The sequence below is a fragment of the Antedon bifida genome, chromosome 10, assembly GCF_963402885.1.
Source record: "Antedon bifida chromosome 10, ecAntBifi1.1, whole genome shotgun sequence".
NCBI lineage: Eukaryota > Metazoa > Echinodermata > Crinoidea > Comatulida > Antedonidae > Antedon > Antedon bifida.
Window position 1 is genome coordinate 5,961,580 of NC_136235.1, and position 25,161 is coordinate 5,986,740.

At 31.6% G+C, this 25,161-nt stretch overlaps 1 protein-coding gene across 2 annotated transcripts; it reads left to right on the top strand.

The window, feature by feature from the left end:
- The first annotated feature begins 745 nt into the window (after positions 1-745).
- On the top strand, positions 746-25,151 carry LOC144854384 (solute carrier family 12 member 2-like). 2 transcript variants are annotated; one of them, XM_078712329.1, is made up of 25 exons: positions 746-888; positions 1,265-1,381; positions 1,780-2,130; positions 4,731-4,823; positions 6,592-6,667; positions 8,603-8,698; positions 10,092-10,231; positions 11,823-11,933; positions 12,421-12,532; positions 13,236-13,363; positions 14,802-15,062; positions 15,253-15,360; positions 15,517-15,640; positions 16,200-16,301; positions 16,515-16,670; positions 17,149-17,248; positions 18,231-18,342; positions 19,046-19,186; positions 19,904-20,010; positions 20,255-20,364; positions 20,780-20,998; positions 21,404-21,515; positions 21,939-22,025; positions 22,250-22,429; positions 23,014-25,151. In XM_078712329.1, the coding sequence occupies exons 3-25, from the start codon at positions 1,792-1,794 to the stop codon at positions 23,153-23,155; spliced, it is 3,156 nt and encodes a 1,051-aa protein (XP_078568455.1). In that variant the 5' UTR covers positions 746-888; positions 1,265-1,381; positions 1,780-1,791; the 3' UTR covers positions 23,156-25,151. The 2 variants fall into 2 exon arrangements, with proteins under 2 accessions (XP_078568455.1, XP_078568456.1); XM_078712330.1 differs by lacking the exon at positions 1,265-1,381 and having other exon boundaries at positions 807-888.
- Positions 25,152-25,161: the final 10 nt, after the last annotated feature.

Below are 25,161 nucleotides of genomic sequence, written 5' to 3' on the forward strand. Positions count from 1 at the left end.
GCAAAGAATATTGCGCGCGCGTGCGCTAGTACATTATAAAGTTCGATTGATTAATTTTGGAACGAAACATCCCATAACTACGTCCTATTAATAACAATTATGTAATAGTTTCAATTCATAATGCATGCTTTGATGACTAAATAAAATAATAAAGTGTCGTGGATATATTTGTTAATATATTGAATAGGGTATGAACAATATTAAAATAATAAAGGCAAATTATTACAAATGAAATGATGAACGAGTCTCTGAAAGTTTGTGTCAAAAACACACAGAGAGCCATATACTGTATAAAAAGAGGGGTGAATTTGTGTGTTTTTTGTATTGGTTCATGCTTTGATGTATCCTGACTTGCATGTAGGCCCTTGCATTTATTCTTTTGTTATTATAGACACAATATATATATGTTACCAAATTAATACCATTAATAAAATTAATTACTAAAATAAAAACGGAATACAAGCGTTATTTCATAGACAAAAAAATCTAAAAATAATGCATGAACTATAGGAAAACGCTAAACAAAAGAGACGCGCGCGCCCTCAGCGTGCGAATTCTTTGACACAAAAATGGCTTCTAATTTTCAATGTCGTAACTCTTTATATATATGGCTAGGCTCTGGCCATATTATTTAGGGGGATTTGGCATTATTTGACCCAATCTGGCATTATTTGTGAGACAGGCTGCTGCTACTCTCTCTACGTACGTACGTACGGCATAATTTAAATTTTATAGCTGGCAACTTTGTTTCTCGGAGCACACAGCTGATGCATGAGTCAAAATTTGTGGGGTAGCCTAGGCCTACATGTGTTCGTGAACTGAGTACTTTTATGACAGAAGGAAACATTGTAATTGTACTTTCCTGTTAGAAATATTGTCTGATTGTCGGTTGGTTGGTTGTTGTTATTATTTTATATTTTATGTACAAAAAAGGAATATTTAATTCGCTCATGAGTCATTATTAAAATAGTTAGTAGAAAGTGACAGTTTTGCTTCGTCAGTAGTGAGAGTGAAGTGTAACTGTAGGCCTAGATGTACGTACCACAGCACAGGGATTACCCATCAGTGCACGTTATTTTTGCCGACGGCCGGATTATAGTTAGCCTAGTCTAAGCCTGCTCCATACCGGTTTAGTTGGAAAAGTTGTCTACAGTTGAGACTTCACCAGATCAACTGCTACTGTTCTGTAGGCCTACAATCCATGGTATGGAGGAGTTTGTTTGAGTACAACCTGGGGTTAATATTGTGTAACTTTTGTTTGTAGTAGGCATTTGAAAATTATTGGTGGCTTGTTGGTGCTACACTACACTACAGACAGTACTGTACCTGAGGCTTACATTAAATACCAGTGACTTACAAAAATTTACTCTAAACGACACGGGTAAGTTGGTGGAACATCAGAGTACAGTGTTCAATTTAAAATGAATTTTATTTCACTTAAATGGTTACCGTTTCATGTGATGACAACTCTGTGTTATGCAAACAACGATACGTCTCTGGTAAAATTACGAAACATTTGTAATTTCTATGGAAATTTGGGCCAAATATACTACAGAGATACACAAACTATTTGAAATTTTTATTTGGCCTTGAATTATGGGAAACCCCCAACAAAACAGCGACCACAACATGAAAAAAACTGATTCCGGTTTTTTCCCAATCGTAGGCCTACAGTACAAGTGTCAATACACGACGTGGTGGTGGCCTCTTGCTGTTTACAGTGAATAACAAGTTTTTTGGTTTTAAATGTACATTTTAACAATTTGTTTTTTTTCATAGAATAAAATAATCATGGAGTCTACTAATGAAACCCCAGATCAGCCAAGTCAGTTAGAAGTTCCGAAAACTGCTCCGGATGAGACTGGCGAACCAACTCCTCATCCTTCACCACAAAAAACAAGTCGTTTTAAAGTGAAGATTGTTGATGAGTTACCAACAGGAACTCATGCTAAAGACCGAATGTCCATGATGGAGAAATGCGATAACTTTAACGATAGTATGCACGTCACTTTTGGTCAGAATACCCATGAAGCTGTCCCATCAATTGCGTATTATAGGAATATATTTTCAACAACAGCAGAAGCTAAAAGAAGGCCAACTCTTGCGGAATTACACGAGCCTAAACGAATGGTATTGTACACACTTTTTTGTACGGTGTTTCAGGGCTCGATATTTCACTAGTACAGCGTACATTGTCTAGTCAAAACTGTTCTGGGTTTATAGTCAACCTTCAGTCCATCAAGGCAGGGTGGCTAGTGTGTAAATAATTAGGCCAATGACTAGAGTATTTAGGCCTACAGCTACTTTTAAAATTCTCTAGCCACTGGTATAATTTTTTTTTAGTCCATCGTTTTTATAGAGTGCCTTCTCTCACGCTCCGTAATGAAGGAGAGCAACTGATCACGCTACTTAAATCAGCGTGGCACACGCTACTTAAATCAGCGTGGCACACGCTACTTAAATCAGCGTGGCAAGTCACAAAAAAGGGATTCCCCTGTCTGCTTTCAAGGGCGAATTTGCTTCATTACCTCACAGTGTATCAAATGCTGTGTCAGATAAATGGGGGAGTAATAATATTTTAACGGAAATAATTAAATAGTAAGTTAGTGCATGCCCTACTCCTGCTTTTTACTTACAATTTACATGATAAACTTTTTGTCTGTGGCACTATTTATAATACTAAAATTAGAAGTTACCATTTTTAATTCAGGTTTAACAGTATCCACTAACATTTAGCCAATGAGAGGACTAGTGAAACATCCAATGGGCTAGTAAAACTCCCAATAAACTAATCCAGTGGTCTGGCTAGTGAAGTTGAAAAATCAAGCCTGAAAATCTTTACTGAAATCCTGCACCACATTTTTAAAAGGTGCTAACGCAGAGGCCTGAAGACCTAGTTTAGAAATGCTAAGTGGCCCTCCAATGCCATATTTGGTTATATCACTACCATATTCGGGCACATCAAACTATAGTTTGATAAGTGTAAACAGAGCTTAAGTCCACTATCTGGAAATCAACAGGTTTCTGGTTGTAAAATATAACAATTCAATTTAGGGATTTTGTATTTTTGGTTTTTCAGTGTCAAGGTGAATAAATTTCTTACAAAATGACCTTTTCCCATGCAGAGTGGAATTTTCCCTATTTTTCAAATAGAATGATTCATCATGTATTTTAGACTCATACATTTGTGGCCTAGACAGGCTAGACTTTCTACATATCCTCCTTTAATAAAAACCTTAATACAATATTTTCTGAATCATAAAATCTTTTCTGAATCATAAAATCATGTATGAAACTGTACAACATACAATCATGATTTTTTACATTTATTCACCAAAGAAAAAAAATCTGAAGTTATTATTACAATATTCAACAATAATCATTTATTTATATATTTTTTAATTACAATTTTTAGGGTACTGTGTATGTTCACTAAAAAATTAATTAATTGTTTCTTCAGTAATAAGTATATATATAAACATACCATGTATAATACAGTGTAAATGGTCGAAAAAGGGGACTTTTTCGATCATTTGTTGAAGTCAGTGTGTAGCATTTTTTATAGCATTTTAATGTATCACTGAATAATTGTAATTTATTATCCGCTGTTGCATTCGACGGCGGCAAATGTCCACATTAACATTACATATTAAGATTTTGAACATTATAATGTTCTTAAAATAGCACACATATGATATTACAGAATGATGTCTGATATTAAATGATTTTGATTTATTAAATTTGGCATGAAACAAAATTACAGTACAAAGAAATCACTGTAGGAAGGCATGATGATAATTATATTTTCTATCGTTAAACCAAAGAACTTTGTACAGTTTGTTTCACAATCACATTTCTGTCACTTCTTTTGAACAGTGTTACTCAATACTAAATAAATATCATATGCTGAGGAAAATATGCCTTTCAACAAATGCAATATTTTTCCGATTCAACAAATGCAAAACATTTGTTGTTTTATAACAATTTGTATACTTTAAGTAAACTTTTATTCAATTGAACTTTGTACAGTTTGTTTCACAATCACATTTCTGTCACTTCTTTTGAACAGCATTACTCAATTCTAAATAAATATCATATGCTGAGGAAAATATGCCTTTCAACAAATGCAATATTCTTCCCATTCAACAAATTCAAAACATGTGTTATTTGTTTGAACACACTATAGTATAAACTTAATTAATTAATTAAAGTAAACTTATTCAATAGTGTAGACTATCAAACTAGTTTGACAAAAAAAGTGTGATGTGCCCAAATATGGTGGTGGTATGACATCATCATCATGTCCCTATTAGGAGCACGTCACATGTTTAGTGTAGGCAGAGAGCTGATTTAGAGGCTACTGTAAGCCATTAAAAAAGACAGTGATCGGTTTTTGGTGGCAGAGTAAATATTCACAAAAAGCCAAACATGCAATAGAACCATTTAATAGAAACATTAATACCATGCAATAGAATTAATACTAAACAGTGTTACGAAATTAATTAAGGATAGCAGTGCGTTATACTAAATTGTACTGTAGTGAATGCTGAAATTGAATAGCATAGTAGTCAAGTTGCCTTCTCCAGACTAGAATCCAAAAGGTCATATGTGTTGTTTATTCTACCTTAACGTTTTTCAGTTGATTTACACTGACATTTATTTTATTATTTTAACCAAGTAATTTCTTCTCATTTTAATCTAAGTGACTTTTTACTTCATTTCTTTTAAAGGATCTTGAGAATTCTTCACCAGAGGAGGATCAAGAGATTGGAAAAGTTGTGCAAGGAGTTGGCAACAAATTTGGATGGATCAAAGGTGTTTTGGTGAGTCATAGCAGCCCAATTTATTTTTTATTTTATTTAAAAAATATATTTAGACAGGATAAAAACATATCAGGTATAGAAATTGCACCTGTTTTACATATGGTCCTTTTTTGGCAATAAATTAAAAACATTCATAAAAGACATTAAAAAAAACTTACAATAAAACTTTAAAATCACAATACAAAGACAGACAATATTTACAATGTTAAAAAGGAGAGAAAATAAAAGGGAAATATAAAATGAATTGTTCAGAACACAAATACAAATATAGTAAAAAATAGTCTAATTAACAAGGAAAAATTCCTAAAATACAATTGTAAAATAAAACTGGATTCAAGCAAAATGGTAAAATAGTGAGGATTTACCTTGCGAAGACAATTTGTTTATAATTTGATTTGAAATTAAAATAATTAGAAGATTCTTGAATTTCTTGCAATAGATCATTCCATACATGAGCACCAGCAAATTTCTGAAATCTTGTTTGAAATGGTACTCATATAGGGAGGTGGAAACTTTTCTGTAGAAATCAAGACTAATTGATGGATGCTAATGCTCTCCATGTCTTGTGCTTCCTTGCTTTTTCTGTTAAGGTCAAGTTCAATATTGAATATCGAAATGTGTGATGGCAGGCTGAAGGCGCTTGACCTTATGACAAGATCGCCTAAGTTTTTAATATTTTAACTTTACAATACTTGGTGTTGTATTTTCTGAAACAGCCGCTTCCACGATCTCTTTGCTTTTCTTCCATATATCTTTACTCTTATTAAAAGTTAATACTAACAAATTTTATTTATTTATTATTATATTTAAATGAACGTTTCTAATGATCAAATAACTGTTTTCTCATCGCAATTTATGTACAAAGTTATTTATAAAACGTCAGAAATTTTTAATAAACACACACATCGTGCATTTCTATCCTACAAAGTATTCAAAACTTTCTATTATTAAAAAATTGAAAAAATCAGTCTCTGGTCCATTCTATAGTCGCCACAGATTGACTTTTTCATCAGTACTTCTATGAATGGATGATTAGTTGGGAACATGAACAATGTTTGATCATACCCAGTACCGTTTTGATCGTACGATCGTTTGTGAACACAACTCACGAAAATAAAGGGGTGCATTTGTTTATCTTTTCTGCCTCTGACTCATACCTCCTTGATTCAACACATTACAGCCATTGGACAACCACGGAAACCTTTACCTCGCTTGAGAATTGAAACCAAAAGTAGACATTATGTGTATTTTAATCACTAACAAAGTTGTTATGAGAGGGAAATTCAGTGTGTATGTTTATTTGATGTACGGTCGTACAGTAAAAGCCCAGAAAGGTCAATGCAGAAAACTGCAATATCTCATAGAACTGTAGCTTACTGTATTTAGAAACAAGTAGCAGATAATTAACTTACATAGACTTGCTATTTTTGTGTATCCTATCATAAAAAACAAGAGCAATAAATTCGATCATCAACAGTTTACTTTCTAATTTTCTTTTTGGAAAATTTAATTTTTGAAAAGTAATAAATATAAGATAATTTATTCTAGGTATTTGAACTAATAATTATGACATTTAGATTGCAATTGATTGTTTAAAAGTTTCCATGGTGAATAAACATATTTTTCCCCCAAAATTAATGTGTCTTAAAATTAATATTTCAGTTTTTTTGTTTCATTTCAATCATCTTCTATTAATTGTGATTGAATTCACTAAATTAAAAATACAAAATGTGAATTTTCCTTCTTATTTGCATATTTTTCTGTACAGGTGCGATGTCTTTTAAACATTTGGGGTGTGATGTTGTTTTTACGTCTAACCTGGATAACAGGACAGGCAGGAGTTGGTGAGTTAAGTTTTACTGATTAACATATCAAATAATTTAATTTAAGATGTATTGTCCCCAGGTTTTAATTTAATGTCACTTATTATATAAAAAGGAAAATAAACTGGATTACTAATGTGGGTTTATCAGATAAATAATTTTCTTTTTTTTCATCCAATTTTTTTTATGAAAGTGACAACTATCCATAATACGTTGTAACAATATTTGTTTAAAATAAAATTATTATTTAAGGGGACTTTTACATATAACAGTATCTTTCAACAATGAAAAAAATGTGTTAAGAATAGTTCTCCTCTCCCTCGATTAACAGTCGGTGGTTACACTAATTTGTAAGTTATAATTGATGAATCAATTAAATCGTGGTGGTGTAAATGCTTTATTTTTCTATAATTGAATAATTCAGTCAAAATATGCTGTATGTTATTTGAAAATTAATGTGTTATTAGTGGCCTTGTTGAATAATCGCTTTATTAAACATAATATTAAGCAATAAATACTAATCATAAAGGGCTAAATAAAAGGCTATAATGAAATCTGTTCAGTACACTATATGGTAAACGACTATGAGCGCTTACTGGCTAAACCCAGGGGCCCTGGAGTGTAAGGAGGCTCCTGAGCAGGGCCTGGAGGGCAAAAGGGCATTAGAATATGTCTGCTTTGGAGGACTGCTTAGAGTCCCTACACCAGGGGCCTCAGACCTCTGCGTTACATCACTGACAACCATTGAGCTTGGTTCAAAATACGACTTGATGTGCATGTAAGTGAAACACAAGTAATTAACACGATGTCATGTCAACTGTCACTTTCATTGTTTGTATGTCATTGTGTTACATCCAAGTGTGAATCAAGTTTAAGATTTTTCTCTACTATGTTGGATCAAGAATCTTGTCAACAGTCAGCTTTTAAAAGTCCTTCAGTTTGATTATTTAAGTTGCTTCTAAGAATCGAGGGTGTTAAATCTTTCTAATTGACAAAATGGAGTTTAATATTGAAAAATAGAAAATATCTATATAATATCTTAAAATATGAAAAAAAACTGTACCTGTATCATTAAAAATATATATCCTTAATTAACATAACAAATGATAATACCTTTGTAACATTTTCAATAGATGTTTACTGTATGTATATAGAATTAGAATAAAATAAATAGCTAATGTGAATGTTCGCAATGTCATTTGGTAAAATGAATTAATTTTGATTAAGTATACTTTCGTGGCATGTACATTATAAACTGCTTACGTGAAAAGGTAGGCTGTTTATTCAAGTGAGTTAAAGTAGTAGTGAAAGTCCTGCATATATTGTACTTACAGTAAGTACTGTCTAAAATAACAATATATATATGACTATACCGTATTTCAAGGCCAGAATTTTAATTAAACCAAAGGAGGTTGTTAAAATATTGAATACAATGCTCAAAGCTATATTAAGTCCGATTCATTTGTCATATCCAATCAATCTGTGTGGAATGTGGTTGTGTTATTTCATAAACAGTGTTTGTTAAATATATATAAGTTTTATACCCAGGTCTAATACTATAGACTTTTACGATTTAATTATGTTTATAATGACTTTTACAGATAGTAAATTTTGTGTACTGTTAGTGTAATAATGACATTTCCATTATATTATAATATTATAAATGTACAGTATATTATTATTATTATTATGGTATTTTCAATTTTTTCATAATATTATTATGTATTATTCACTGAGAGTCCAGCACCTGATGACCGAAGAATGATTGTTATCACCTTTATGAAATAGTCTGTAAAATGTTAAATTTGTTTATTTATTTATATCTCCTTTGCTTTTATATCGAGCAGTGTCATGCCATGCCTTGCATCAAGTCCAACACATAGATTATTAATATACTATTAATGTTTTTTTGCATGTTTGAATTCAATTGATTTTTACATTTGTTTTTGTTTAAAGGTTGTGCTACAATAATTATTCTAATGTCAACAGTAGTGACTGTATTAACAACATTGTCAATGTCTGCCATTTGTACAAATGGACAAGTAAAAGGAGGTACAGTAAATTCATCTTTTATCAACTTAAAATAATGATTTTAAATTTTTGAGAAAAACATTAATTTTTTCTAATAAAAATGTAATCCTTTTGGTTTGGTATATTTTGGTCAGTTCTATTTTGATTTTGTGACCATTCTGGAATGACCTTGCAATGGTGACTGTGCAATAATCTTTTCCACCATTTTACCACATAACCTTGGCAGATCCAGTGGTACAATAACCCTCTAAAAAAAGAATTCAACTCGAAGCATCTAGGAATGATTTCCACCCCGGCCGATTGATTGTGAATCTGACCCTTGTAACATTTGATTATAAAAGTATGTGAAAAGATTACTAAAAAAAATGTAATTACATTTGTTGTTGATCATTACAACAGGAATTAGTTTTAGCCTATTGTTATGCAATCTTCATACTTTCTGAAATTATGCTGACAATCATACTCACTAATGAAGGATATAGAGTGCTTTGCGGATTTAGACTAGAAACTGATCAATAAAATGTATGATACTGTAAACTGACATTTCTATTCATCGTGCGGTTTATTAAGCAGATTTTAGAAGCATGCATTACCAAGCCTTTTGTGGCATAGATTAGTCTACGCATCATTTACTCTATATCAGGACACCGTTTGATCTTCTGCTAATATTTTTATTAACTTTCACAACTGATGTATGTCGTAATCAATATACTTCATATATCAATATTTAAATAGAATGTTTACAAGTTACTGATTATCTTAATTTATACAAACTCCTTCAACTACTGAACTGACTTAAGTAGCACATGACAGGTATAAGTTTTATTAACCCCAGCAGTATTCATCATTGCAAAATCATTGATAATGAAAGTGGTTCGTTTTCATAAGCGTCTTGTCTGTTTGTCACTACTGTACAGTATGTATTGTTACCACCTGATTCCAATGATAATACATTTTTAGAGAAGTTCAATGTGAGATAATACAAGGAAAAGCACAAACACACCAACTAATAGTACCCACAAAAATAAACATAAAAATATACAGGGGTGAAAAGTACCTCCTAGGCAGAGGTAACAACCGGGCAAAGAAATATGAAGACGAAACATGCAGATCAATAGTACATTTACTGTAATAACAAACCAATAAGATACATGTATATTGATATTTTATTGCAAATTTATGTGTTCTGTGGATGATAAAGTGGAATATGTCGGTACTAATGATAAGAATGTTCTATATACCTAATGATTATTATATTTGTTTAATAACTATCTATGAGATAAGATTACATGTGTTGGCGACTGTATGCACTTAATGTAGTTAGATAGAACCGCAAATTATTTGTTGAAACTTTGTTTATGACTATTGTGTTATTCTATTATTATTACCACCGTATATTGTTGTTTTAATTTAGGTGGTGCTTATTATATGATATCTCGTAGTCTTGGTCCAGAATTTGGTGGTTCAATTGGATTGATATTTTCCTTAGCCAATGCTGTTGCTGTTTCTATGTACGTCGTGGGATTTTCAGAAACTACAAGGGATTTACTTCATGTAAGAAGATTTTTAAAAAGTATAAATGTTGACACAAACAAATTCATCAGCCTGAGAGTTAAACGCTAAAGAACTTTCTCCCTATGATAATAATATAATAACAACAATAATATAATAAAAACTTATTTAATCATGGTAACACTTGTTCACCTCAATGGTGTTTTTCGACAAGGCTGTAAGACATCTTACAAAAATCAAATTAACAGTAAACACAACAAGAGTTAACTGAAAATCTTAATTTACACTTTACAATTAGAATGAATTTACAAAAGAATAAACATCAAAATAAGTATAAAAACAGAAAGTGAGGACTTCTAAAGCTCTGTTCCCACTAGGGTTCAAGTTTGTACTTTGCAACATTAGTAAATCGACAACTCATCTAGTCCGTTGCATCCTACTGGGAACCAAGCTTTTAGTAATATTTTTAAATAACAAGTCTGTACATAATTGTAGATGACTTCAGTTTTGAATCTTAACCCCATACAGTACACAACTATCAAAAAATGTGCCCAAATATGGTAGGGATATACCCAAATATGGTAGTGATGTGACATCGTCATGTCCATGGGCACATCACATTTTTTGTCGCATAAAGTTTGATAGTGTAGACAGAGCTTTAGACATTTACTGTATTAATTAAATTAAAATATCACTATATAGTTTTACACAGTTATTGTTCTAAATCCAATTTCCTGTTGTTGATGCTAAGTTCTGGGTCATTGCTTTTTTATTCCTTTCTTCTATTTAAATCTTAATTTTACAATAATTTGTGTTTTACTGTAAAGCTACAGTATCAAACTAGTTTGGCAAAAAAAGTGTGATATGCCCAAATATGGTAGTGGTATGATGTCATCGCGTCCATATTTTGGCACATCACATTTTTTTGTCACATAAAGTTTGATAGTGTAGGCAGAGCTTTGACCATGTATATATATATTCATACAATTTGTAGTGCTTTATCCCCATAATATTTGTCCTGTATCAAATTCACATGTTGTGCATGTATCAGTTAGATTATAGCTTTAGTTAGGGTCTAGAGTATGATACAGGCCTCATATGTAACACATGAGATGCTGTATCACAGAAGTTACCTTCAATACTGTACAATTAGAAATACAGAGTATTCTGCGAGTGTATCACTTTCTTGAAATATGCTGCAGGAATGTGTTATGAAAGTAATATGACAATTGGTGATGATACTGTATGAAATAAACCTACACTTTAGGCTGTGGAAATATTGTGGCTGTATAATATTTATTGGAAAGAGCGAATTCTGATCTTTATTAAGCTCTGTCTACACTGTCAAACTAGTTTGACAAAAAAATTGTGATGTACCCAAATATGGTAGTAATATGCCCAAACTAGGTATTGATATGCCTAAATTAGGTAGTGGTATGCCCACATTAGGTAGTGATATGACATCATGTCCATATATGGCCACATCACATTTTTTGTCACATAACATTTGGTAGAGTAGACGGAACTTTAGAGAATTGTTTATTACAATACTGTAGATATTATTAAACTTTTATACAAATTTGGAATACATATTTAGAACCTGTTGTCACAGAATTTATATCACTCCTTTTAGGATCACAATTTAATCATGGTTGATGAAATTAATGATGTGCGTATAATTGGAGTAATTACGTTAATTGTATGTCTTGGTATAACAATGATTGGCATGGCATGGGAAGCCAGGGTAAGTACATAATATATTAACCATCACTTTCTGATTTAATAATTAAGGCTATTCTTTAAAGTGACTGAGATTTGTACTAAAGCAGTGTATAATCTACATTAGAACTCTTCCTTTGGGACACCTCTATTAAAGGAACACTTTTCTGTGAAATGAACTAGAGGAGAAAAGTGTAATTTCTGCGCTCAGTAGATAATGCTACAGTACAGTAATTTTTCCCTGTTTCAGGGGAAATTCCTATTAAGGGGACACTCGCTATAGGAAAATATTTTTCAAAATCTGTGCAAACGATATAATAATGTAAAATATTATACAAAGTTTAGTATTAATCTCATCTGTTCTATTATTTATACATGATGACAAATTATTATTAAATTGTTTTTATTAATGTTTCACTTTACTAAATATAAAGAGTGACTGTAATCCTACTAAAAAAAAAATTCTATTATTAATATTAACAAAAATAATAAATGGTTTATTTTCCCTATAGGCCCAGTTGATTCTTCTTGTTATTCTAATTTGTTCAATTATTGTGCTTATAATTGGCTCAATAATTCCACCTACGCAAGAGGAGATTGCCAAAGGCTTTGTGGGATACGATGGTAAGAAATATGTTTTAATTATGAAACCAATATTCTGTCTTGTTAAAGGTCTATGCAATTTCTAAATAAACATAAACTTGGATTCTACATTGATTACTTTGCTGCAGTGTTAGCAAAATATTGAAGTGTGATTTAATAATAAAATATTTTATTAATAATGTATTGATAAACTTTGCAATAACCTTCATTGCTAGCAAGAACACTGAGTTGGAAACTTGTACGTAGAGTTGTATTAATTGTATTCCTAACTTTGACCAGTTGATTAGTTTATCAAGCCTCATACTTATGATATGAGTTGAATTGTATATGTCATGATTGTAAAAATTAGGGCTATACAAAATTAAGTGTAAATGTAACTAGCTAGTTAGTAATGGCTGGCTGGGAAATTTATAAAGCTCTGCTGTCTACACATTATGTGACAAATGTGATGTGCCCATATTTGGGCGAATCACATTTTGTCAAACTAGTTTTGATAGTGTAGACAGAGCTTTAGAACACATTTACATTGCTACTCAAGCAGATTGATTTTCTATAAATGTACTTTCTATTTTCCTAGCCGACAATCATTCAAAATAAGTTTAAATTGTACACATCTGGGAATATTATATCCAGACTTGAAATAATTGAATTATTTTGTTAAAGAAGAATTCAATTTTTTAAATTTACTGTGTTAATGTGTTTTCTCTGTATGACCTTTCAACAGTAACCACTTTCAAGAATAACTTTGGGCCAGGCTACACAGAGGGCGAGAGTTTCTTTTCCATCTTCTCCATCTTCTTTCCAGCAGCAACTGGCATTTTAGCAGGTGCTAATATTTCTGGTGATTTACGGGTGAGATAATTTAATAAAAATGGTATCTAATAATCTACAGCTCTGTCTACACTATCAAACTAGTTTGACAAAAAGTGTGATGTGCCCAAATATGATAGTGATATGACATCATCATGCCCAAATATGGGCACATCACATTTATTTTCACTTAAAGTTTGATAGTTTAGACGGAGCTTTATAGATAAAAACAGTATAAATATAAAAGAAACTTTTGTTTATTATAGGAAAAGAACAAAGTGTTCTATACAATTAAGATTCACTAATATATGTATGGTAGAATGTGAACGTTGTAGCATTGAGTTTTATTCCTTCATGGTTGTGATGATTAAATTCAAGTTTATTGCAGACGCTTTGAGGTTCGCTAGATATTGAGTCATGCTACAGGAAATCCAGGTTTGTGTGTCAGCGACACTTTCTAAAACACGTGAGAGAAGACGGCATGAACTACAGCCGTGAACATATACTTAACGGAACATCCTTCAATAAAGAATCTCAAATTAAAAACTGCCTTTTTTGTAGTCTTAATAAACAACAAAGATAAGTGGTTAAGCTGTAGAGTGTCATTGTAACCTAGTTTTATATTCTGGCCTTTCCTTCCCATTGATTTAATATTGAAAGATTTCATAATTCATTCATTTATTCTGTATTTCATAATCATTGTACATATAAAAACATATATGAATCCAAAGGGCAAATTACTGAAAAAATGACAATGGTGTGGGTATCAGTGGCTGGATCACAAATGGAGATACAAAAAAAAAGAAGAAGCAAAAAGCTAAACCAAAACGATAAAACAAGCAGAAAAGTTAGCTGAGCTTCTTTCAGGCAACACTAGCCATTCACATGTATAAAAACAAACTCTTTATATACACAACTATACAAAATACAGATACAATAAAAATCATCAGGCTGATAAATATATTAAAACTCTTGGAGTAGACAACAACAGTTTTCATCCATTGCTGAGCCATAAAGGGCATTTCTCATAATGCACATAACCAAAACAATATTAGGTTTTGGAATCTATATTCAGCAACAGTATTTATACCACAATGCATTTGCATAGATTGCAAAAATGCAAACAAATGTTGTATCAATGTTTTCCTAGATTACCATTACCTATCATATTAGTGAATCTTAATTTTATATAAAGCTTCTATAATTTTCTTTTATATTTATACTGTTAGATATTTTATCTATATCAAATTTTAGTATTTTGAAAAAATAATTGTAATACAGATTATTAACAAATTGATTTTAGACAGGAGTATATAAATGATGAATGTTATACGAGTTAAATCGGGGGAATTTTTTATTGGAAGTTGGGAGATGAAAAGTGCAATAGAACCATTGAATAGAACATTTACTATGCATTAGAACTACAGTAATACTGAACGGTATGTGCTACAAAACTTGTGTTTTTTCCCCTCGAATACAGGACGCTCAGAAAGCAATTCCAAAAGGAACTCTTTTAGCCATTCTGATCACATCAATTGTTTACATCGGTCTGGTCTGGTTACTAGGCGCAGTCATGGTCAGAGAAGCTACTGGTAGTGTGGCTGACTACTTTCCAAGTGTAATAAATGCTAGTATGGCATTAACTACTAGTATGCCTGGCCCTAGTTTGGCTAGCGCAACAAACACAACAGGTCCTTGTCAGATTCAGTTGTGCAAGTATGGTCTTTTGTGGGATTTGCAGGTACATTTTCTATATTCTTTTTTAACTTAAATGTTCAGGTTTAATAAACATGCATATTTTTGCAAAGTTGGTATGGTGAATCACTAATTTAATTTGTACAAAAAAAAGATTGACCTTTCAACAGAAAGAATGTGTTGATTAACAATATATAACGTAAATGTATGTATATTAATATTATTATTTTTTGTAGGCTGCTTACGTGATATCTGCTTTCGCACCATTTATTATTGCTGGTATTTTTGCGGCAACACTGTCATCGGCTCTCGCCAGTTTAGTCAGCGCCCCAAAAGTGTTTCAGGTAAGAAACACATTATCATTATGTATTCGTAATAGTATGTTAATATGTAAAGTAATTTTTGCTTTTCTAACTAATTTTATTGAATGATTTAAAACACAATTTTGTTTGTTTTTTTAAAATAAATTGTTAATGTTAATGCATCAATTATTTTTTTAGGCAGTATGTAAAGATAATGTTTTTCCAAAAACCCAATTCTTTGCCAAAGGTGTAGGCCCAGCCGATGAGCCTAAGAGGGCTTACTTTTTAACGTTCTTCATTGCGCTTGGCTTCATTGCTCTTGGTGAGTATGTGAATATTTCCATTTATATTTATTTACAACCAACACATTGATAATCTATGAGAGAGAGTTTGTATAACGTTTTCTACTGTATATATCCATACCCATAAACGACATACACACACATTTTCATAACAATAAACGTTTATTATCCATATCAACATGGCCCGACCTGCATGGAGAGAGAGTTATATAACATTTTTCTACTGCATATATCCATACACATGGGGTATTAAAATGACCACAATTGTAAGGGATTATGGTTCCTGTGGTTGGAGGGTAATGGACTATCAAAATGGCCACTGTGGAGGGTTAAAGGGGTTAGGGAGAATAATAGTAATTACCAGAATTGAAACGAGAAGTTTTAAACAACATTTGAAAACCTCTATGGAGGGAATGGGGTGTAGGTGTGGGAAGGGTATCTCTATCTATCTATATTATACACATATATTAGTAACTCATATTTCTTTCAGTTTACGATTTGATTTATCTCTCTAAAATAAAACGAATAATGATATTATATTATTACTACTTTAATAATTTTATATGTATTTTTTTTTAGGTGAATTGAATGCTATAGCACCCATTATTTCAAATTTTTTCTTAGCTTCCTATGCACTTATTAATTTTTCGTGCTTCTCAGCATCATTGTCAAAGACACCTGGTAAGTATGCAAATTAGTAACCCAGATCAATCATTTTAAATTTTGTTGCTCCACAGAAACGTAAATTTAGAATGCACATTTTGAGAATTAGGCTTTCAAATGTTTTTCTTTTCAAACATTTGTTGACAATTTTAATAGTATGAAGTAATGTTATGTATTCGATTCAACTGGCCTCTCATTTTCATTGAATAACTTGGTTATCTTTTTATATAGGTTGGCGTCCTGCATTTAAATACTATAACAAATGGGTAGCACTTCTGGCAGCTGTTATATGTATTGCTGTTATGTTTCTTATCAATTGGTATGCAGCGTGCATCACAGCCGGTCTGATCGCTGCTCTTTATATATATGTCAGTCATAAAAACCCAGGTATTGATATTTTATTATTATTTAAGTTATTTAGGTTGGCATAGAATGTTTACATAGATCAAGAAATTGGACATATTTCTAATGTAGCAAGCTAATTTGCACTGCAAAAAAATACTTGTATAACTGTTGGATGTCATCAGAGATCTTACACAGTATGTTAAGAAACAGAGGCCTTATTCACCAACCAATCAAGGGAAACACTTAAAATGTAAAAAAATAGATGTAATGTATATAATAAAAATAGGCAAAATCTTTAAATAGTTTTTGACTTAAGTGAAATGTGTCCATATGTTTTGACTTAAGTGAAACAATTCACAATTTAAATAGGCACCAAAAGAAGCAGGTGCTTGCCTAAAGGGAAATGTCTCATTAAAGTTTTATTGGTTAAAATGCAGTAGATGCATGTACTGTATTATATAATAAAAATAAATTCTGTTTTCTGCCTGCAGTAGATTACCATGCTAATTTTCTATTTCAGAAATTAATTGGGGTTCATCTACACAGGCATTAACATATAAACAAGCTCTACAATGCACTGTGAAATTGCTATCTATTCCAGAACATACTAAAACATTTAGGTAAGTCTTCACTGCTTCTATTCTGTTTATCTATGTTTTTGTACAACTAATTATGATCCTTTCTTTCTAGATATCAATGTCTTGGCTTGACTGTCATGCCAAATGTGATAAGCCTGTCACCAATTTAATCATATTAAATCCTTTGGGACACCCTATTAAGGTGACACTTTCCTGTGACAGTGAGTGAGGTGCAATATATGTTTCAACATTACAACCAACCTCTTTATGCAGGAAATACCCCTATTAAGGGGACACTTTGTTGTGACAGTGAGTGAGGTGCAATATATGTTTCAACATTACAACCAACCCCTTTATGCAGGAAATACCCCTATTAAGGGGACACTTTGTTGTGACAGTGAGTGAGGTGCAATATATGTTTCAACATTACAACCAACCCCTTTATGCAGGAAATACCCCTATTAAGGGGACACTTTGTTGTGACAGTGAGTGAGGTGCAATATATGTTTCAACATTACAACCAACCCCTTAATGCAGGAAATACCCCTATTAAGGGGACACTTTGTTGTGACAGTGAGTGAGGTGCAATATATGTTTCAACATTACAACCAACCCCTTTATGCAGGAAATACCCCTATTAAGGGGACACTTTGTTGTGACAGTGAGTGAGGTGCAATATATGTTTCAACATTACAACCAACCCCTTTATGCAGGAAATACCCCTATTAAGGGGACACTTTGTTGTGACAGTGAGTGAGGTGCAATATATGTTTCAACATTACAACCAACCCCTTTATGCAGGAAATACCCCTATTAAGGGGACACTTTGTTGTGACAGTGAGTGAGGTGCAATATATGTTTCAACATTACAACCAACCCCTTTATGCAGGAAATACCCCTATTAAGGGGACACTTTGTTGTGACAGTGAGTGAGGTGCAATATATGTTTCAACATTACAACCAACCCCTTAATAGTGGTTCTACTGTAATATTGAATAATACAATTTCTTTTGTGCTTTTGCAGACCCCAGTGTCTAGTGTTGAGTGGTACACCAGATTGTCGCCCAGCGCTGGTTCACTTTGTTTCACATATCACTAAAAACACAAGTCTTCTTGTATGTGGAAATGTTATTGTTGTAAGTAACTTTATTTTTGTAAATGTTCAAGTTCATACAAAATGAGTTGCCAATGAGGCAAATGTATTTATATTTAAGCTTATTTAGGTGAATGCAAGAATTGTCAATTGTGACTGGGTGTCTAGGATATGATGACTGTTGTCAGAAGGACTCAATTTGGAAGTTTTTGTAGGTTAAAAAAGGCAAACCATCTGTCATCTAGATATAAACTTACAGCTAAGTGTGTCCTCAGGTCATACATTTAGTGTTTAAGGTAACTAGAGTCAGAATGTCATATTAAAGGTACTTAAAATGTACATCTCAAAATATACCTCTTCTATCATTTAACTTACTCATTTTACTAAGTGTATATATAAGCAATATTTGGTGCCAATGTACGTCCTTTTATATGAACTTTAAAGTTTTATTTTTTAATGAATTTTAACATTTTTCTAATTTATTGTTTTTTTATTTTAACATTTTTCATCTGTTTGAGAATTTTAACTTTTATGAATCCTCTTGTATCTTTATGTTTGAATAAGTAAGTAAGTATATTTTTGTATTGCTTTTAAGAGGGCCTCTTCAAGTCAGCTGTACTGCTGTAGTACAGCTGTTAGAGTTACCCATGTAAAACAAAGTTGAATAAATAAATATATAGGATAAGTATATCAGGGTAACTTAATGGAGGTTATTAGCTGTATGTCTATTTGACATTCTTTTCTAGGGTAACCAAGAAGAAAACTTGGAACAATTGACATCAACATCGAAAGACTACACAAATTGGCTACTAAAGCAAAAAATCAAAGGATTTTATTCACCTGTTATATCAACATCATTAAGGACTGGAGCACAGAGTTTATTACAAGTAAGTTTATTATTAAGTTCATTCATAATAACATTTATTTCTTGTCTTTCAAAGTAAACAAAATAACAATTTAAATATAAATAATTAAGAGGCAAACCCCAGAAAGTAATAACATTTGGAGGTTTCCCTAAAAAAAAACTTGTGACGGGTAGCCAGTTAAGAAGTTGTAAACATATTGAAGTTTGAACAAACAGAAACAAAACAAGACAAACAAACAAGTAAAGCAGGACAAGGACAAGTTAATAATAATAAAATGCTATGGAAGCACAGAAAAACCAGAATAAATATGTTCTTTTATTATTTATTATAAGTGTAAATCTATTGTATATTAGAATACAGTTACACACAGATAGTAATTTACATAGCATAAGTATAGTGGTATAACCCATTGTCTATCCAAGAGAATGTGTCTTTTTGTGCGACTACAAATCTCTCGATTGGAAAAGTTATTCTGTGCTAACTGAGAAGCATATGATCATACTCGGAGTAACTACTTAATAGCTTTATAGTCACCTGGAAAAATGATAGTTCACTACTGTACAGTCAACTCTCCCAAAACCAGATTTTTTTGGCCAACCCAAAGGTGTCCGGTATTGGGAGAGTTAAAAACAGAAGAGGCAAATATGTTTTAAATATAAATTATCAATAGAAATTATACGAGCTGTGCCATTCAAAATGCTAGCTACAGCCCTGATTTATTCACTTTCACCTTTTCAGTTAATTGGTCTTGGAAAAATAAAGCCTAATACAGTGTTCCTAGGTTTTAAATCTAATTGGCAAAAAGATACTTCAAGCAGTGTAGTTGACTACGTTGGTATTATTCAGTAAGTACCATAATGGTGTAGTTTTATTGATGTTTATTAAACATTATTTCGTAAGCTCTGTCTACACTAACAAACTAGTTTGACAAAAAAAGTGTGATGTGCTCACATGTGTTGGTGATATGCCTAAATATGGTAGTGATATCACATCACCATGTCCATATATAAGTGCATCACATTTGTTGTCACTTGAAATTGGGAACAATTTTTATTTACTATTAAAAAAGTTTATTTTTGTCATGTTTAGTGATGCATTTGATCTGAATTATGGTGTAGCCATTCTACGTTTTCCACAAGGCCTAGATGTGTCTGCTGCCCTCAATCAGCAATTACAGAATGGAAAAAAATCTCAAAAACGTAACTCTTTTATTTTCATTTTTAAACTGTTAACAAAGTGTATTTAAGAAATGAGCTGAAGAAAAAAAATTTTTTTTTATTTCATCGTCATCCTCCAGAAACTAGAAAGACAATTATTGCCAATATCATGATACTGAATATTGTATTAAACCTGTAAATGAAGATAGAATATAAAAAGAAATATATTGAATATTTTCCATTACTGACACATACTACAGTATTTGATGATCTAAATTGTCATCATTGTTTGATGGCAAACAAATAAAAACTGTACCATTGTTTTAAGCTCTGTATACAGTATCAAATTTTATATGACAAAAAAATGTGCCCATATATGGACACGTTGATGTCATATCACTACCATATTTGGAGATACACTGAGCTTTACAAAATATTGCTCATTCTAATTATTCAGCATCTGAGCTCACGATTGATGAAGCGGAACCATTGATCCTTGAGGAATCGTGGGAAAGTAAAGATTCTGAAAAACGAAAATCTATTGAGAAGCCTGTTCAGGATAGCACAGCTTTAATGAGAGGCCACAAACCCGGAAGCGTGATTCGATCTGTCAATGCATTCCAGGAAAAGCAGGCTAAGGGAACCATAGATGTATGGTGGTTATTTGATGATGGAGGTTGGTAAACATGACCTGTAGTGTACAAATAATGTATGTTTATGAATGCAATGGTACAAATAATTGCATGACCATCCTTGCAATTAGTATACAAATAATGAATATATATGAGTGCAACGGTACAAATAATTGCATGACCATCCTTGCAATTAGTATATAAATAGTGTATGTTTATGAATGCAATGGTACAAATAATTGCATGACCATCCTTGCAATTAGTATATAAATAGTGTATTTTTATGAATGCAATGGTACAAATAATTGAACGACCATCCTCGTAATTAGTATACAAATAATGAATGTTTATGAGTGCAATGGTATCAATAATTTTCTCATTGTAACAAGAATGAACTCGCATATAATTGCAGATTAGTAGATTTCCATTCTATCATTCCTCTTCTGCAGGTCTGACCTTACTTATTCCACATATTCTCACTCTGAGGCGACAATGGGAACGATGCAAACTGAGAGTATTTGCTGGTGGAAAGAAGGACCAGATAGAGAAAGAGAAAATCAGGTGAAATAACGTTTGTTCTAGGTATTGACAAAAATCCCAAAATCAAACACCAAACTTTATCTTTTCCATTTTGAATAGTTGACATGTTATAAAGAGGTTTTATTAGTTTTTACATCATATTCAATTTTGGCAGTAGATTAGGCTTAAAGTTCTGTCTACATTATCAAACTAGTTTGACAAAAAAAAGTGTGATGTGCCCAATTATGATAGTGGTATGTCCAAATATGGTAGTGATATGCCATCATCATGTCCAAAAATGGGCACATCATGGATCAACCTAAAGTTTGATAGTTTAGACAAGGCTGTAGGCATATAAACAATGATTAATAATAATCTTGTGTAAGAGCAGCAATAGTACATAGTTGGACGCTGTTTCTGTTTTCAATGTTTAATATGAGCATTGTTTTTGTTTTCATTTTGCAGTATGGCAAGTATGCTTAGTAAATTTCGTATTGACTGTCATAGTGTAGAAATCATACCAGATATTGGAAAAAAACCCACAGACGTCAGGTGAGATCCAATACTAAATTCTGTCTTGACTGTTGGCCCATGGTGATTTCCTCCCTAAATCCAGTTTGCCTGTCCCCATTTGTGTATACATTTGTATGTTTATCTTTTAGTGATAATGTAAAATCATTTTTTTATTTCATTTTTTGTCTTGTGCAATTGCTTATCAGTAATTTGATGGCAGTTTCTTAATAGTATTATGTTGTTATTGTATATTTTTTTAATAGTTTGGAAGCCTTTGAGGCAGTAGTGAACCCTTGGATGTTACATAAAGACCAAGATAAGAAAGATTTCCCTGGATATATCACAAATGAAGAAAGGAAGAATTTGAAGGAAAAGACATATAGAAATATACGATTGAGGGAACTGTTATTTAAACACTCTATGGATGCAAGGTTAATTTTCTTGTAAGTTTTTATATCAAACTTTTAATAGGTCATTTTGTAGTTTTAATAAAGTTATTCACTTTAAAAAAAAATACTGATTTCACTTATAAAATGACAAAACAAACTGTTAAATTAAAAAAAAACCTGTTGTCTGACCGATAATGGCCTTATGGCTTATGGTTGAAATAATGGTAAATAGTTAAATTTGTTAAAATATAATATTTGGTTAAACTGAATAACTATATGTGACATGAAAATGTCATTAGGACAAAAAAAAAAGAAAATTTTTTAGGAGGACAATATATATAGCAATACGTTATACTTACTGTATACTTATGAGGGTGTATGGCGCAGTGTGATGGGCGTTGGATTACTGATCATGAGATTGTGGTTCGAATCCAACTCTTGCCATATTGCTTGCCTTAGGCAAGACTCTTTACTTTCATTTGCCTCTCTCAATCCAGGTGTATAAAATGCGCTGATTACTAGCTGCATTATGGGAGTATGTTTCCTTAGCATGTTTCATCCAAAAAAGTTATTGAGAGCTTGCTTATATTCGCTATATAAGAATGAACTATTATTATCATTGTTGTTTCTGTTTTTAGGACACTTCCAATGCCTAGAAAAGAAGCTTGTTCAGCTTACATGTACATGTCATGGCTGGAAACACTATGCAACGCTAAGGAATTGCCACCAATTGTCTTAATGAGAGGAAATCAAACCAGTGTGCTTACGTACTATTCTTAAGAGGCGATGAGTGTACAGTATATATATATATAAAATAATATCTTTACAAGGTTATTATTCTCTTAGCAATAATAGATGACTTTATTTATACTTGATTGGATATTGGTTTATTGATATTTCATGTCTCATACAAGATTATTTATCACAATTATAGGTCTAACGAAAGTGGATATATTTCAAATGTTGTAGTTAAAGCTAGTCAAAGCTGCTGAATTGAAAGCATTACTTAGCTGAGAACAGAACTAGTTACAGAAAAGTACTTTACTATAATATGTCCACACAGTAAAGCCTATCTTTGGTACCTCCCTATTTATAGGACATGCCTATATAAGATGATATGTTCCCATTTTAAAAATGTTTTAACAATTCGGTGTCCAATTTGGCCCCGGAGGTGTCACCTTAATAGAAGTTGTAATGTAATTCATGAAAACCGTGCACAGGACCAAAATATACAAACTATCATAATTTGACTAAAAGAAAGAAATGTTTATTTTAAAGATTGTAAATAGTATTGCTATGCAGCATACAGATTGTCATGTAAAATGAATTTGTGTATTTACCAGAGAGATGAAACTAATTAAGATGATATTAAAATGTTATTTGATATCATCTTACTTGAAATATTTAAAAATATTGTTTCATGACTATATTATGTATATTGACACAGGCTGTAAATAAGAGATTATTAAAGTTAGTGGGAACAAAAGTGTTTTACCTAAAGTATCAATCAAGAAAGTCTTACTTAAAAAAAAAAAGTAACACCACAGCTCCCTATTTCACCTAAAAGCCTGAACCTAACCCTCCATGCACCAAAAAATAAATAAATGTGTTGAGCGGCATGACTTTAACCAGGATAGGCATATTAAAACACAGCATTACACTGCCTAGTCTAGGTCCTAGACTGAATTTCAACTTAATATTGGTAGAAAGATAAATACACACCTGTCATTTCAAACATATAATGCTTGAGCTATATGGTTAATCTATACACTGCTTAACACTTAAGCTACAGCTGGTGATGTTGTTAGGTTCTTCTCCATTTAAAAAATCCTGGATCTTCCCCTGCAGGTTGTGATAATGTTTTGTCTTATTTCTTTGTCTTAATATTAATAAATTTTAAAATGTTTTTTAACTGTCACATTAATAAAATAATAATTTGTTACACTTTTCTGGTTACTTTTATAACAATATGAAACCTACTTTAAGAAATTTTTGAAGAAAAAATACTCCTGAAATAAAAGCTGTGAATCTTGCGTCAACATTGAAATGTTTATGCTGGATTTCTAGGTTTGCTTTAAATATAATAAATATTATTTTAAGAAGGTTTACAATATAAGCCTGTCAGATGTCATTCTATATATGGCAATATGTCAGAAGCTATATACTATATATGGGCATATGTCGGATGCTATACTATATATGAGCATATGTCAGATATCATACTATGGGCATTTGTCAGATGCTATATACTATATATAGGCATATGTCGTAAAATGCAATATTTCAAGAATGTGTGCCTTCAGATTTGTTTATGTTTGTATTCTACTTATTTTATAATTATTTTGTATGCATTTGCCACAATATTTATTTAACTGTGTATAAAAGTACCAGTCTGTTTGATACAGTAGTTGTTAGTATCTGGTATTCTCTTTTGTTTTGTAACAGTTATGTATATCTACTGCCAATGTATTTAAATAGAATGTACCGTATACATAATACATATTTTGTCACTTTAACTGTTATTGTATTTTATTTTAGCTTTTAATTATTGACTGACATCTGAATTCATTACAAATTATAATTAATAAAACAAATTAATTAATAATTCAATGTTAACAATTATATGTTAATTTCTTTCATAGAATCATGTAGCAATTTTTGCAAATGTTACCTTAAAAATAGTATTTAAAATTGATGTAGAAAGTACTAAAAATGATCCTTAATACTAGCACTTCTTTTTAACTTGTCTGTGTAAATTAGTGTGAAAATATTGTTACATTGCATTG